This window comes from Cervus elaphus, chromosome 20, assembly GCF_910594005.1.
Source record: "Cervus elaphus chromosome 20, mCerEla1.1, whole genome shotgun sequence".
NCBI lineage: Eukaryota > Metazoa > Chordata > Mammalia > Artiodactyla > Cervidae > Cervus > Cervus elaphus.
In genome coordinates, this window is record NC_057834.1 from 129,925,739 (window position 1) to 129,942,640 (window position 16,902).

At 40.7% G+C, this 16,902-nt stretch overlaps 1 protein-coding gene across 1 annotated transcript in view; it reads right to left on the reverse strand.

Moving 5' to 3' along the window:
* Window positions 1-9,318: 9,318 nt before the first annotated feature.
* Window positions 9,319-16,902, reverse strand: part of AGO4 (argonaute RISC component 4) — a 36,799-nt gene continuing 29,215 nt past the window's right edge. The window contains exons 16-18 of the mRNA XM_043876810.1: window positions 15,731-15,832; window positions 15,274-15,473; window positions 9,319-13,209 (exon numbers count right to left, since the gene is read on the reverse strand). Coding sequence (XP_043732745.1) covers window positions 13,101-13,209; window positions 15,274-15,473; window positions 15,731-15,832 — 411 coding nt within the window. The 3' untranslated portion in view covers window positions 9,319-13,100. The remainder of the gene's footprint in view (window positions 13,210-15,273; window positions 15,474-15,730; window positions 15,833-16,902) is intronic.

A 16,902-nucleotide genomic window follows, 5' to 3' on the forward strand; every position in this document is an offset into this window, starting at 1 on the left:
TCAACACACTGGGAAAAGAGAGGGGGGCGGGGGCGTGAAAAACTCACATAAGAGCAGATCACAGTAAAATTTCAGAGAGAAAAAAAATAAGAGATCTTAGATCACTTAGCACACTTTCTTATTAATTATTTTGTCTGTTTTATGTGAGGGCAAAGACAATTGTCCACCCTCCTCACTGATACATCCAGAGCCAAATGAGGTGCCTGGAGAAGAGTAAGTACATAATATTTATTAAATCAATCTTGCCTAATATTTAAAAATACTCCAAAAAAAAAAAAAATACTCCAATCGCTCCACTCACCCTCGGAAACCCCTCATTACCGATGGCAGGCATTTCAAGGCTGGCAAAGTCATTTTACTGATTAGACTGCTGAATCCCAAAATGAACGTTCAATATTTTTTACATTTTCATTTTGCTTGGAAGGGAAGATTTCAGGGTTTGGAGTCCAAAAGTACTAAATACGAATCCTGCTCTTACTTACTTACAAGCTTGTGTGACCTGAGATTACTCAACCCATTCAACAAAAATTTTCTGACCACCAGCCACTGGGCAACAGTACTTTGGTGATAAGTACGAAATAGTCCTATCCCTCCAAGAGTTCACGGTTGAATGAGGAGACCAATGAGAGGGGAAAAAATTACCGCAGCCTTTCGACGGCTCTGTCCCTACCGTCTCGAGTCTATTTTCCATAGACTTTCAAACTACTGTTTCAAAATGAACGCCAGTTTAAGTCACTGACCTGCTTAGAGTCCTTCCATGGAGCTTCTGTACGCTCAGGATAGAAAGCCACCGAGTTTTGGAAGGCCTCTGGCAGCCCTGCCACGCGCTTCTTGAGCGACTCCATCGCACCATGGCGGCCTGTGGGGTCCACCCGCCTCAGCGAGCCAGGGCGTCGAGCCAGGATCTGATTGGTGAGCACGAAGAAAGAACTGAGCATGCGCGACCTAGCGCTGCGCGTCACCCCTAATTTCAGTCTCTGGGCTGCAGAAAGCTTGCAGTCTTGCAACTGCTCCCTTTCCATTGTACTGATGCTTAATTGGCATTCAATAAATGGGCAATATGATGAGTTTTGACATAAAGTATACACGTATGACCCCATCACCACAATTAAGAAAATGAACATATCCATCGCCCTCAAAGCTTTCCTTACCAGACCCGGTAATCCTACCTCTTGTCTCTTCTTGCCTTCCACTTCGCAACCACCGGTCTGCTTTCTGTCGTAAGAGATTAGTAGTTTTCATTTTCTAGTATTTTATATAACCAGAATAAGTTCTTCTTTTGGCTGCTTCTTTCTCTCACCATTATTATTTTGAGATTCACCCAAGTTGTTATTGTTGTTGTTGTGTGTGTGTGTCTGTGTCTGTGTCTGTGTGTTAGTCGCTCAGTGGTGTCCGACACTTTGCGATGCCATCGTGGACCAAAGCTAGTCAGTCTCTTCTGTCCGTAGAATTCTCCAGGCAAGAATACTGGAGTGGGTTGACATTCCCTTCTCCAGGGGATCTTCCCGACCCAGGGATCAAACCCAGGTTTCTTGCGTTGAGGGCAGTTTCTTTACCGTCTAAGCCAACAGGGAAGCTCCTTGCTGTGTCTATGAGTCAATTACTTTTCAATGCTGAATAGTTTTCCATTATGTGGATACAGGACTATTTGTTTATTCATTCACATGTTTAGGGGCATTTGGGTTGTTTTCAACTTGAGGCCATTACAAATAAAACATGAATATTTGTCTACAAGTCTTAGGGACGGTTGTTTGTGTAAACACCTAGGAGTCAAGTGCCTGGATTTAGGGTAGGTGTATAACTTTAAAAGAACTTAACTTTTTAAAAGTAGCCAAACTGTTTTCCAAAGTGACTGCCTCATTTTACGTTCTCAGAAGTGTATGAGAATTTCGGGCATCCCTGGTGGCTCAGATGGTAAAGAATCTGCCTGCAATGCAGGAGACCTGGGTTCCATCCCTTGGTTGGGAAAATACCCTGGAGAAGGGAAAGGCTACCCACTGCAGTATTCTTGCCTAGAGAATCCCCATGGACAGAGAAGCCTGGCGGGCTACAGTCCATGGGGTTGCAAAGAGTGACTTGGCATGTGCAATGACAAATTATGTTAAGTATCTTTTCAAGTGTTTATTTGCCATTTGTATATTTTCTTAGGTGAAATGTCTGTTCAAATCTATCAATCTTTTTTTTAACTTTTTTTGACTGTAGTACCTGCATGTGAGATCTTAGTTCCCCAAGCAGGGATGGAACCTGCACCCTCTGCAATGGAAGTGTGGAGTCTAAACTCCTGGACTGACAAGGACATCCCTGTCAATCATTTTAATATGATTACTTGTCTTCTTAAGTTGTAGGAGCTCTTCATTTATTCTAGATAAAGTCTTTTATCAGATATATATTTTGCAAATATTGTCTTTCAGGTTGTGGCTTGCCTCTCTTTTTTGTCACAGTATGTTATGAAGAGTAAAATTTTTCATTTTCATGAAATCCAATTTATTGATATTTTTGTTTTGTAGTTGACTTTTGTGTTTCAAAAATATTTACAAACTCAAGATCACTAAGACTTTCTTCCATGTTTTCTTCTAGAAGTTTTATAGCTTTAGCCTTTATATTCAGTTCTAGTATCCATCCTGAGCTACTTTTCATATGTGGTGAGAGGTAAAAGTCAGGTTCTTTTTTTTTTTTTTTTTTGCACAAGTCTATCCAGTCGTTGAAAAGATTCCTCCCATTAATGTGCCCTGGCACTTGTGTTGAAAATGAATTAGCCATTTATAAATGGGTCTATTTCTTGACTCTATTCTGTTCCATATATATCTATCTTTATGCCAACAACACACTTGATTATCATAGCTTTATAATAAATCTTGAAATTAGGTAGCGTTTTAGTCATCTGCTGCTGCATAACAAATTACCACAAATTTGGAGGCTTAAAGCAATATACATTTATTATCTCACAGTTGCTGTGGGTTAAGGATCCAAGCATGGCATGTTAGATCATCTACCTAGTATCTCACAGGCTATAATCAAAGTACAGGCCGTGCTGGGTTCACATCTGGAGGCTTGACTAGGAAAAAAAGTCTGTTTTCCAGCTGCTGTGCTTGTCATTTGGTTCACTGCAACTGTGTAACCAAGACTTTCTGTTTTTGTTGGCAGGCAGAAGGGGACTGCCCTCAGCGCCTAGAGGCCGCTCCCCGTTCCTTGCCACCTTGGCGTCCCAACACAGTCAGAAGGGAGGGGCAGGGGAGAGAAAGACTTTCTAGCGAGTCTGCTAGCAAACAGAATCAGACATAATGTAATCACAAAAGTCCCATCCCATCAGTTTTGCCAGACTTTACTGGTTAGAACCAAGCCATAGGCCATGTCCACACTTAGGAGGAGGACCCTTTATACCAGGGGCTGGGGACCATGGGGCCATCTTAGACTGCATCCTCCACAGATAACTTCCAAATATGTTTTTCTTTTCAAAGTTGTTTTTGACTCTTCTAGGTCCTTTGAATTTCTGTATAAATTTGAGAATTAGCAATAAATTTCTATGAAAAATGTCTGCCGAAGTTTTTATTGGAATTCATCTATTGATCAGTTTGGGTAACACTATTGAGTCTTCTTTTTCTTTTTTTGGCTTTTTTTAAAGTTTAAACTTATTTATTTTTAATTGGAGGATAATTGCTTTACAATATTGTGTGGATTTCTGCCATATATCAACATGAATTAGCCATTAAGTATATGTATGTCCCCTCCCTCTTGAACTTCCCTTCCACCTGCCACCTATTATCGAGTCTTCTGATCCATGATCATAGGGCATCTCTTCATTTATGTAGGTGTTTAATTTCTATAGTTTTCAGTGTACAGATCTTGCATATTTTTTTCAAATTTGTTCCTAAATACTTTTATTCTTGATGCTATTTAAATGGGATTTAATTATTTTTCCATTTTATTTTAAATTGCTTAATCAGTAAATTTGGAAAAGTAGACTCTTCCCTTTGTGGGAAACCAAGCTTCTCCTGTGCTCACCGTGACTAGGAAGGCAAGTATGTTAATAGTTCTGTCTTACCCAACTCTTTAGGACCCCCTGGTTTGTCCATGTAATTCTCCAGGTAAGAGTACTGGAACGGGTTGCCATTCTCTTCTCCATGGAATCTTCCCAACTCAGGGATTGAACCCAGGTTTCCTGCATTGCAGGCAGATTCTTTAGCATCTGAGCTTTTAGGGGAATATTATATTCTCTTTTGTCCTCACTTCTAAGCAAGTCCTCTTATCTAAGTCTTATCAGCGATAAAGCTGACATCTGGCTCTTTGCCCCACCATCTGATCTCTATGGCTATTTTTCAGTTGGTTCTGAACTGTTGTAGGGAAAGGGGTACGATTTATTAACCCCCTAAAACCTCAACATGTATTCCATCTGACTGATGAAATCTACTTGTATGTAAAAACTCAGTTCAAGGCTTCCTGTGTTCGTGACAACTTCCTGATGTTCTGTCCCATGTGTCCCTGCTTGCGCTTCCTGTGGTGCATGTGGTAACACTTAGCTGCTCTTCTTTATTGATACAGTCTTCTCCTTCCTCCTCCTCCCTTTAAATATGTAAAAGTCTCAAAAGCATGAAGATAAACCATACTTCACGATCTTTGTAGCCTCAGTGCTTAGCACAATGTCAAGCAAGCAATAGGTATTCAATAAATGGTTGCCTAATCCACAAAATGACATGACTTCAGTCTTGAAAAACGGTAACTGTTCATTATGTAATAGTTAATGAAATAACATAATGCAGAATCCTGTACGCATTAAGATTGAAAGAAAGAAAGTTTAGTCACTCAGTTGTGTCCGACTCTTTGCGACCCCATGGACTGTAGCCCACCAGGCTCCTCCATCCATGGGATTTCCCAGGCAAGAGCACTGTAGTGGGTTGCCATAAAAATGAGTGCTCATTGATAGGTGATATGTAAAAAAAAATTGCCATTGTGTTTGGTATCTTTTTATAAAAATTTAATTTATTTATTTTTGGCTATCTGGGTCTTCATTGTGGTGTGTGGGATTTCTCTAGCTGCGGCAAGTGGGGGCTACTCTTCTTTGCAGTGAGCTGGCTTCTCTTCTTGAGGAGCACAGGCTCCAGGCATTTAAGCTCAGTAATTGTGGGCTCAGTTGCTCTGTGACATACGGAATCTTCCTAGACCAGGGATCAAAACTGTGTCCCTGGCATTGGCAGGCGGACTCTCAACCACTGGACCACCTGCGAAGTCCCTGTGTTTGGTATCTTTTTAACAAGAATTTTTAAAACTTTTCACTACTGCTAAAGTCTGAATCGCCTATTCCCCAGCCCCGCCCCCTCACACATATGGGCTGTGGGAAGGTAGTGAATGTAACATGGGACACTGAGACTCTAAGGGCAGCCAAGTGAAGGAAGTTGGAGAAAACAGGATTAAAAACGAGAGAAATGAAGTCCAAATGCCAATCAAGTTCAGGGGCCAGGAGCAGGGGCAAAGAAAGAGATCACAGAGATTAGAGTGTAGAATTAAAAGAGACAGGATCACTGGTGAGCAAAGGTTAGAATGGAAGGGAGTTCAAGCATGACTTTCTTAAATATCTGTGAGAGGCTATGGATTTCATTTGTTTCATGTATGAATTTACAAATTTTTGCTATTTTATTATTTTCCCCTAAGTTGTTCCTATTGTTACAGTCTCTTCTTGTTTAATGAATACAGTATCATCTTTCTGAGACTATAAAATACAACTTGGATTGGGGGGAGCTTTCTCATACTCCTTTTGCACGCTCTATTTTCTTTGAGTTGCCTTTACTATTTGTTTTGTCTTCTGACTTTTGTGTTGAGGAATTTCCTCAAATAATAATATTAGCTAACATTTGTCGAGTATTTACTATATGCCAGACACTGTACGCTGGTTTCACAAAGGTGAATAAGACAAAGTTCTAAGCAGGATAAGTACAAAGATGCCTAGGCCTATTAAAGTAAATGTGTAGAAAATCAAAAATAAAGAAAAGATGCTAAGAGTGTTACCAAAAGGTTTGGAGTCCAGCTGCTTGCCACTCAAAATCCAATAAACAGGCCAGACTGGTGAAAATGAAAGTGTTAGTTAATCAGTCATGTCTAACTTTTTGTGACCCCATGGACTGTAGCCCGTCAGGCTCCTCTGTCCATGGAATTCTCCAAGCAAGATTACTGGAATGGGTTACCAGTCCCTTCTCCAGGGGATCTTCCTGACCCAGGGATTGAACCCTCATCTCCTGCATTGGCAAATAGATTCTTTACCGTCTGAGCCACACAGGTTTTAGGGGCAAAAGGAAAGTTTGCTTTATTTCAGATGCTGGCAAGTGGGGGTGGGAGATGTTGGACATCTATCCAAAGGCTGTCTCCCACCACCATTCCCATTGGCAACCAATGGGGCAAGAGCTTTTATAGACAGAAAGAGGGGCCTACATGCAGAAACAGCACAGTAAGCTCTGACAGTCATCTTCAAATCGGTCATCAGTGGTCTGACCAGTGTCATTTGATTGTTCGAGGTACAGTTAATCTTCAGTTCCAGGGTTGGTATGTTTCCATTTCTTTGAGGACAATTCTGGGAATTGTGGCAACTCATGTCATGAGTAGAGTCTGGTCATCATGCAGTTAACTTCTCCACCTGGTGAGGGTTTCAGTATCTTTAAGACAGCTCACAGGATATGGCTCAGAATATTATCTATAGCCACTAAAGGCTTTGGACTACACTTAATGAAAAGTGAAGTCGCTCAGTCGTGTCCGACTCTTCGTGACCCCATGGACTGTAGCCTACCAGGCTCCTCCGTTCATGGGATTTTCCAGGCAAGTGTACTGGAGTGGGTTGCCATTTCCTTCTCCAGGGGATCTTCCCAACCCAGGAGTCAAACCCGGATCTTCTGCATTGTGGGCAGGCGCTTTACCCTCTAAGCCACCAGGGAAGTCACACTTAATGAGTACATTGTTATTATTTGGTCTCCTCTATCTTCCTTTGTTTCTGTATGTTCTCATTTCTCTGATTAAATTTATTCTTTGACTAAAGTTTTCCACAGGCAAAAGGCAGACAGAGGACATGGCAGGGGAGAGGTGGTGCAAGGAACATACGATCATGCCCTGGTTCAAGAGCAGCCTATCCTAGTCAGGGTTCCTTAGAGAAACAGAACCAACAGAGTACAGATGTACATATAGATAGATGTGGGCATTCCAGGTGGTTCAGTAGTAAAGAATTCTCTTGCCAAAGAAGGAGACGCAGGAGACTCAGGTTCAATCCCTGGGTCAGAAAGACTCCCTGGAGGAAGAAATAACAACCCACTCTGGTATTTTTGCCGAAATAATTCCACGGACACAGGAGCCTGGTGGGCTATAGTTCATAGGGTGGCAAAGAGTCAGACATGACTGAACGCCTGAGCATGCACGCACACACGCATAGATGGACATATAGACAGATATACTCTTGCCTTTCTCCTTCCCACAAATCTACTTCTTCTGTGCTTACTCTCAGTGGCACTATTATCTACCCAGCTACCCAAGCCAGAAAACTGGCAGCCCTTCTAACGAGCCTACTTCCTCCTCCATACTCTCCAAATCCACTTTCCTGAAGTTCTGCTGCTTCTCCTTTCTTTTTCTGGCTGTCCTGGGTCTTTGTTGCAGCAAAAGGGCTTCTCCTCTAGTTGTGGCTCTCGAACTTAGTTGTTCCAGGGCACGACGGACCTTAGTTCCCCAGCCAGGGACTGAACCTCCAACCCCTGCATTGGAAGTCAGATTCTTAAACACTGGACTGCCAGGGAAGCCCCCTGCTTCCTGTACTTTCTGAATGACTCTTGTGTTCATTCCTTCTCTCCAACTGCACCGTCACTGTTCAAGCGATGAACATGAACCTTATCATCTTTAGCTGAGTTACCACAATAAAACTCTGACTTCCCTTCAACGGAACTTCAGCTTCAAACTACCCACTACACTGCTGACAGCATAAGTAACACACATCAGACTGTTCCATTCCCTTGTACCTGTGGACAAACTCTTCACTCCTCAGAATGCCGTTCAAGTCCTGTCCTGTCAGGAACTGACGCTTGCTTCTGTGATCCAGTTTTATCACTTCACTTCTCCCTACACACCCCTTACAATCTAAGAGTACTGAAATTACTCGTAATTCATCCAAACAAGTCATGATCTTTGTTTTCTCCTTTGTGTCTTTGCCCGTGACAAGAATTCCTACTTCGACCTTATAAAACTCTTACTTATTCTTCATTAAGACTCAGTGGTAAAGAATCCGCCTGCAACACAGGAGGCCCAAGACACGCAGGTTCGATCCCTCAGTCAGGAAGATCCCCTGGAGGAGGAAATAGCAACTCACTTCAGTATTCATGCCTGGAAAATCCCATGGACAGGGGAGGTTGGCAGGCTACAGTCCACAGGGTCACAAAAAATCAGATATGACTGAGCATGCACGCATTATTTGTAAGACAGCTCAGTCATCATGTCATCTAAGAAGCCTTCCTTAATCTCCCCAGTTTGGGGAGACTGAAGGGGTCCCATGGTTCTCTGTATATATGTCTCATAGCACTTAACCCTCAAAGCTACCTTGTAACATATACGGCTCCCAAGTGAACTTTTCAATAACCAGAACTACCACTATCGACCTCAAAGGACTCTTTTGGGGATTGAAGATGTCAATATAAAGTGACTGCATGCACTGGGCACTCAGATAATGTGAATCTTGCTGCCTCCTTCTACCCACCTTATGCTATATTAAAATGAAGAATTAAGTTTTTACTTTTCTGTGTTCCAACCTAGGCAGAGCTTGGCATATTCTGGGTTCATGATAAATGATTGATAACAAATATGGAGAAAAGGATATTGTACTGATGGAAAAAAATAACTACCTGTAGTAAAGTTGGCTGTTAGCAGGACTTGGTCCCCTGGTAAACTATAAATTACCTGAGTATAAGTGCCGCATTGTGTAAATCTCTGCATTATCCTTGTCATAACTTAACAAAAGAGCTTTGCTGTTAAAAATTAAAAGACAGGAGATTGGATAGCCCCAGGATGGGTGAATTCAGGCAGCTCCTCCTCTCAAGAAGTCAGCCTTATAAAGTATGTGGCCATACTGCCCTCTGGAGCCTGCAGATTTTTCTCAGAATACCACTGAAATAGATCTTCGTGTTAAGAGTTATACCCAGAACCTGGATGAAGCTTGTAAGTTTTCACATGTGAAATGTCCCAAGAAGCTCTTCTAAATTTCCCAAATAACAATTTCTAAAAATAGGGAGACCCAGGAGTTAAAAATGAAGTTTCCCATTGTTCTTCTTTCTCAAACTTCTTTTTAAAAAGTAACCATGTGTATTGCTATGATAGCATAATCTATATTTATTAGGCAGTTGACAAAACAAAACAAAACAATGTTTGGCAAAAGAATGCCAATTTATTCATTTTTGGACACATGAACACAAAATATCCCTGCAGGCCAAAAAAAAAAAATTTGCAAATTTAAACAACCATCATCTTATCTCAACACGGGGATATCACCCCTCCCTTAACAGTTTAAAAAGTACCTCGTATTGCTAGAGACATACATCCAGTCCAGATTTCATAAAAATACATTTTAAAACATTACAAGTCTAACAATATCGAAACAAAAATGACACCATTAGTCAAATGAACAAATGAAAACATTTTTTTTTCAGTCACTAGACATAGAAAGAGCATGAATATGTCAATAGCAAGGGATAAGAAAATGGTTAATCAATAACAAGATCTTCCCTTTAATTTTACAAGGAAAAAGTCCTTGGAGTTGAAGCAGTATTGATACAATGCCCTCAGCCTCCACTTTCTTAAAATGAAAGCAGAGCTACCACCTTGCTATTGAGCAAGAAAATCTTACAGCACTTCCACAAAGGGTCGCTGGGGCAGGGTGGAGAGGGTGGGCCCGATGAAACCGTGGATTACCTTTTCACACAGGTAGCTGAGCCAGTTAGGTAAGCTCTGATATAGACTGGGCACCAGATCCCAAAACACAGACTGTATAGAATATGTCTGCTTATAAATTGTCACCTTTGGAAGCAGCAAATAGAAATTATAGTAAGAGTGAATATGTTCTGCCTGCCCAGACTGCTGGCTGTGTTAAGCCAGCGAGTTCACTTTGCAGCTAACCACCACAACAAAACATCATGGGTTCAACATTTGGATCTTCACCACTCCTTGAAGGTCCCTGTGCCTTCTCCCCAAATTGTTGCTCTTTAGCATTGTGACATTTAAGTCTTTCACACCACACGACAGTGCCTAAACAGGCGGCATTAAAAAAAAACAACCAAACAGTCTAAACCTACTTCTAGAAAATGCACACTTCCCATTGATTGACACATGCATAATGATTCAGTCAGTCTCAAGGGTTTACTGTGTTCAAACTGTCAAGCCAAATTAAAACTATGCATTCAGACCTGCATGCAAGAGTATTGCCGCAACTCTGATTCTGCAGTGATTACCCCTTAAAGACTCACCCCTCAGCAAGTTTTTTCCCCAACAATCTCAATTCCTCTGTCCTTCCTTTTGTCTAAAACCATAGCATTGCACCCTTCAAGATACAGTTTTCCTATAAAAATAGGCCTCCCGGCTTTTCCTCCACCACTATACTGATTTGCCCCAGTGTACTAGGACTGACTGAGATCTTACAAACTATAGTTCAAGGTCGAGCATATAGCCCAACAACAGGCAAGCGAGTCAGGGCTTCTTGGCGCTCTGCCTGGCTCCCTGCTTCATACATGCCAGGAGATGGTGAGAAGGGACGCTTCTTCTGTGCATTATTAACAAGCAAGTCCGAGGCACTCAAGTGCAGATGTGGTGCCCATCAGCCAGCCAGCCACCAAGAGTTCTTCACATCCTGGACTCCAGCAAGTCCTCCATCTCCTAAGAAACTTTTGTTTTTCCTCCTCTTGGGTCAAGGGTAGCCAAGCTGAAGGATATTTCTGTGCTCTCCCTGAACAAGTGTGAATAAAAAGCAGCAGCCAGCGCCTCACCAACGTGTCCTGATTTGTAGTGTCCAAGTGAGGTATTTGCAAAAAAGGAAAATCTTAAGAAATTAACATCTGCGATCTTCTTCACTCCTGCCCATGTTGTGCCTCAATTACAGAGCTTGCTTTCATCCCACTCTATGCAGAGAACAAGGACGTCTGCACTCGTATCTTAATGAGCTTTTAGGATTCGATATACATTATAAAACTCTCGGAGACCAGTCTCAGCAAACACTGGTGGCATCGCTGATCAACAGCACATGGAAATGTAAACTTTAATGTATTTACAAGCTTGTTTAAAAGACTGAAGAAAAACAGTGCTTTATATTGCTGGGGTTTTGAGAAGGCTAGTTTAAGAGATTTGGACCAGCTAATGAGTTCAAGCAACATCCTTCACCGTTAGATCCAGTGTTTCCCCCACCAGCAGTTTCCAGACAGAGGTGGCACAATTGTTTTACCACATTGTATCTGTCTCCTTCCCCGGCACCTTCCTCAACCATATGGAGGGGCTCTGGGCCTTTTATCACTCCTTCCAGCTCTCCCAAGGTTCCAGGACAGAGAATTAGAAGTCAGTAAAAGGTGGGCTGGTAAACACTGGCTGGAACTATCAAGACTCTATGTAACTGTTGTCCATTCACAAAGTATTATCTACACTAAATACAAAATACATTTCCCCCCACATTGTAACTGATGCTTGCTTTAGATCAATTCCCTTTGTTTGAATAAGAAAGGAATCCTGTCTCCCTGTGAACAGAATTCAGAATCTATTAAGAAAAATCAACCTTTTCTATGCAGTTTTAGTTTAATAAAAGGAAGGAAACCCCACCAAGTATATTTCAGGTTGAAAGAGAAGCAAAACATTTGCGCTACAAGTAATTGTGAGTGACCTTGATTCCCAGGGAAAAAAAGTTTTAAATGCTGGTACATTTTTGCAAGTTGCAGCATCACTCAAGGTACCTTAAGGATTGGCAAAGCCTATCCAATAAGGAAGCATCCTGGTTCTAGCTTATTTTAAAACAAAATGATAGGACACCAACTGTGACTATAAAACAGATTAAAAATAATTCTTTAAAAAGGCATGGAAATATATGTCTTTTCTGACCAGCTTCAGAAATTGCCAGATTATGATCTATAAGAAACAGCTGATAAAAATCATACCGAAATCTCATCTAAAAAAGTACATTGTCAGGGGGAGGAAGAGGAGGGACCTTAAAAAAATGTTTATTGCCAAAGATAACTTTCTATGAGAAAAGTTTAAAAATCATTTAGATCTAACAAACCACACAGCAGCATAAAATGGGCACTTTTGAGAACTCTGAAAAATACTAAAAGCTAATTTTTCTTTTTTTCAAAGAGGGGGAAACATGAGTACTTTTGCCATGGCAGTGTTATCTGTCATCACGGCATGCATCACATCTGTCTGTGTTACACATTCACAAAAGTCAACCAAATAAGAGAACGGCCTGTCTGAATCTGCAGCCAAATATAGTGCAATTGCCTGGCAGCCTGTACTTGCACCAGCACCAGTCTGTAGAGATCAACAGAGAAAAGTAGTAAAAACTCATAAAATTCTGTAAAACTTACAAAAAAATCAATGCTCGTTCAAGGCATTTACAGTGGTGAAGTCAGAAATTTCCATTAAAAAGCCTATGGACCCACACAATTAAATAGTTACATTGAACTAAAGTAGATTGTTTGGTTTTTCTCTCCCATTTATGCACACACCCCACTCAATGAATACAGAAAAAAGGAAAAAAATCTTCTCTGGTAAGACTAGAGGGATGCGGTGAACACCACAGCTAGCAAAATAGTCCATAGAAACCTTTCTCATAAAGTCCATTAGAAAGTTCAGGCTGATCAGCCTTTGCATGATGAGGTAAAAATTCAGTCCAGTGCATCAGAAAAGATAATCTATGAGTATCTATTACTTTTAAAAAATGGCTCAATTTTGTTGATGCATCAGACAGTGCTGTGAAGTATAGATTCAGTGCAACTATTCCGAGTTGCTGGTAGAAGACCACCTGAAGTCAACTTGGCTCTCTCTAGAGGCAGTAGGCATTTGAAACATTTTGAGGCTGCGTGGGACAACAAACTGGTTGAGTTCTTTTTCTGAGACTCTCAGGCAAAATACATGGTGTGCTGGGTATCATGGTGGATTTGCACAGCTTTAGCCAAGGCCTGAGGATCTCGGCCATTGCTCTGTCCTGACACATGACTGCCTTCCGCACTGTAAAGAAAAGAAAGCAAAAAAAAAAACAAACAAAACAACAGTGTAACAAAAGACCACTCCTAACTTCAGGTTTCAAATAGCATGAATAGTACTGAATTTGAGATCTTGAGCTCAAATTGTGACTCCTTAAATAATCTGTAATGTCTCTCTAAACATCAGTTTGCTCAATTGAAAAATACAACTTATTTAATAGACTGTTGCAATAATTAAATAGAATAGTGTCTGCAAAGACCCAGATCTTTATCAGTGCCTAAGCAAGGACTTCTCTGTCTTTTATGTCTGGTTATTACCCACTTGTTCTTTAGTTTTCAGTTAAATGTCGTTTCTCCCAAAGAAATCTTCCCTGACTCTAAAGTTCAGGTCAGAGCCACATGAAATATGCTTTCATGAAATCCTCTACTTTTATTTCACTTGAAAGATCATTATTTGGATAATTCTTCCACCAGGATGGAATCTCTAAGAAACTAGTAAATTTGTCTATCTTACCACTAAATCCCTAGTGCCCGGCACATAACAGTGTCTCAATAACCATTTGATGAATCAATGAATGTGCTGAGCACAGTGCTGGAACATAATAGATACTCAGCAAATGTTACTATGCCACCAGCCTTTTTGGTCTTCCTCATACTAGCTATAGGACCCTGGACAAGTAACAACCCCTCTGAACTTGATCTTTTAGGATAACAATAACTTCTGAACATACCTCTAAGGGCACCATGTGATACAAAGGGCTTAGCAAATGGGAAATTATCATCCCTCCTGAGTTCTCTACTTAAATTATTATTACCCCCTATCATCTAGGCTCAAAATCTTGGCCATCTTTTACTTCATCATCTTCTCTGTCACTCACATCCAACTGACAGTTGAATAATATCTATTTTATCCCATGAGTAGCCTTTTACTTTTAACAAAGATAATCTTGCCCTAATATACTTTTCCAGCTTCATGCCTGCTATTCTCTCTTCAAATGCTCCAGTCAAAGAAAACTTGCTACTGTCCAAACATGTCACTTGTCTTGTCTTCTTTGTTTCCGTTATTCCCTCTGCCTGGAAAATTCTTTTCTCTCTTTATAGATCCAAATCTTACCCATCCAGCTATGAAACCTCTAACAGACTTTCCTCTGATGTTCAATTGCACTTTCATCTCTACTGCTTTGCGCTAACTGTCAGTTTTATGTTTGCCTGTACTGTCTACCAGACTGAAACATAAAATCCCAGGAGACATGTCTTCCTCAACTTACTGTTTTTAGTACCTAGCACAGTGCTGGGTACACAATGAATACCTAATAAATCTGTTGAATGAATATGTATATTACAGAATGAAAGGTACAAAGCCACAGCTGGGCATTTTCCATAATAGTGTACTTTCAACCCGTATAGAAATAGACTTGCAGTGGAATGTCTACTATTTAGCAGCTGAATTCAGACTTGGGGAAGAGCCCAGAAACTGCTACACTTCACAGATGGTCATTTGAAAAGAAAAATTAATGGAGAGAACTTGTTTAGCTACTCAATAGTAGCTCAGTAACAGGTCAATATGTCTGATTCTTTTGAGATCTTTACTTAGGGGTGAGAATGGTCTGGTACCCCACCTCTTCCCAACACACACCCAGGGTCCTTCTGATGCATTCTCCAAGACTGTACTGAAAGTGACCTGGTCAGGACCTCCCCCTTGCATGAACTGGAATCCGCAGGTCTGTAATTGCTCTGACTGGAGCCAGGGCACTGGGCTGGACATCTTGCGAAGCTGCTTAGTACCTGAGCAGGACTGAAATGCATTTGGCTCTGAGGGAAAACCACAGGCGGTTCCAAACGAGATTCCTTTTTAAGGTGGACAGACATACCACACAAGTGTGAACAAGCCTGGGCACTTTTTGGACCAAAAGTCACAATATCAGCTTTTTGGACCAAAAGTTGTAACATGCAATTTTATTTGCTCCATGAAATGTAAACCCTAAAAGGAAGTTTAGCTCTTCCTAAAAGTTTTCAACGGTAGCTCATTTTTAAAAAGAAACATGCCGCCAACACAAATAGAAAGATTTTATTTGCCTGAGAAACTTGCCTGTCATGATCCTTATCCACCAGATGATACCTTGCCCTGAAGGCTACAAGCCGGGCATAATAGGCAGGGGCTGGAATCGAGACGGAGCGTGTGCACCGTACATAGGTGTGGCATAGCTGGTAAGTTAATAACTGGAGCTCGTCTGCGGTGAAGCAGTTGTCATCCCACAAGACCTGGTAATGTGAAGGACGGCTGGTTCCCTGGAGAAAGAATTGTATGATTACTGTCCCTGACATGGGTCTACTACCTGAGAGAAGAATGGAAACCTACCTAAATTCAGAAATAGTCCTGCCTAGCACACCTACAAGGAGATACTTAGACCAAAAGATAACAGTTTCAGGATACAAGTATTAACAAAGTTATGTACAGTGTTTAATAACAAGTCTACTTAAGCTAGTTCCTGAATTTTCAAACACCTCCCTATCAAGTCAAACATCTGGACCAGCTTCCAAATTACCTGAATCCCCGCGTGACTACAGAGGTAAAAGTCAAACTCAGATGGATGTGTGATGGTGCTATCCACAGTAGTGCCTGCTGGTACATTGCCACTTTTCCCTACCTACCAAAAAAAAAAAAAAGAGGGGTATAGTTAGTCATCAAAGAGCTAAATTGGGTTCAGGCCATTAGTAACAAGTAAACTGCTCTTAAGTGAACTCTTGAAAATCAGTTTAATTCAAGATGTTGAATTTTCTGTAAATTTCCCTTGGCCCAACTATTTCATCCTTAAATATTTTCACAAACAAATATACTCCATGGTTTTGCTAAGGGAATCCAGACAAAGAATTACTCTACCTGTGGCTTTGGGCTGCATTATTGTCATCAATTTCATAGATGACACGCTGGTATGTTCACAGAGGGGAAAAAAAGACATTTAAGATGGATAAGTTTCCTGAGGGAAAAAAATCAGTTTTATTTTTTATTTGGAGTTAAGGAAAAAAAGTCAACTTTCAGTAAAAGTTAAGATGAAGGAATCTTCGAACTGGTTCACCAGATTCAACAAAACTAATACTTGTACAGGATCAATAAAAGAATTCACTGGCACATGCATTATCAGGAGGAGTGTACTGAAATGAGAATTAGGAAAGCCAGAGTTTCAGTTCTAAGCCCTTCCTTGCAACTACATACCTTGAACAAAGCATAGTGTCTTTGGGTCTCAATCTAACCATCCACAAAATTAGGTGATGACTGCTTAAATTTTAAAAATTTTAAAAATTCTCAAGTTCTTCTACAACCAAACTCTAAAATCAGACTTCCAGAAAAGCAGAAATATAGAAAAATCTTGTTATTTGGTCAATTTTCATCCACTTCTGCTGTAAGTGGATTCCATAAAGGATTCCATAAAGGAAGTATATTTAGCATATTGGCACAAATTTGATGGAAATTTATTTGACTCCGTTTTAACTATTGTTAACTTCAGCTGAATATCATATACTATTCATATAATAACATTCACGAGTATAGAAAAGTCTCATTCCATCAAATTCATATGTGACCTTGAGTACCTATCTAGACAAGAGGAAATGTAACTGAGTTGTAATCATTCTAGTATCCTTCCCCAAACTGTATGCTTTACAAATGTTAGTTCTGCAGGATGTGTTTAGGTGTTTTATGGTCAAACAAACTTGAGTG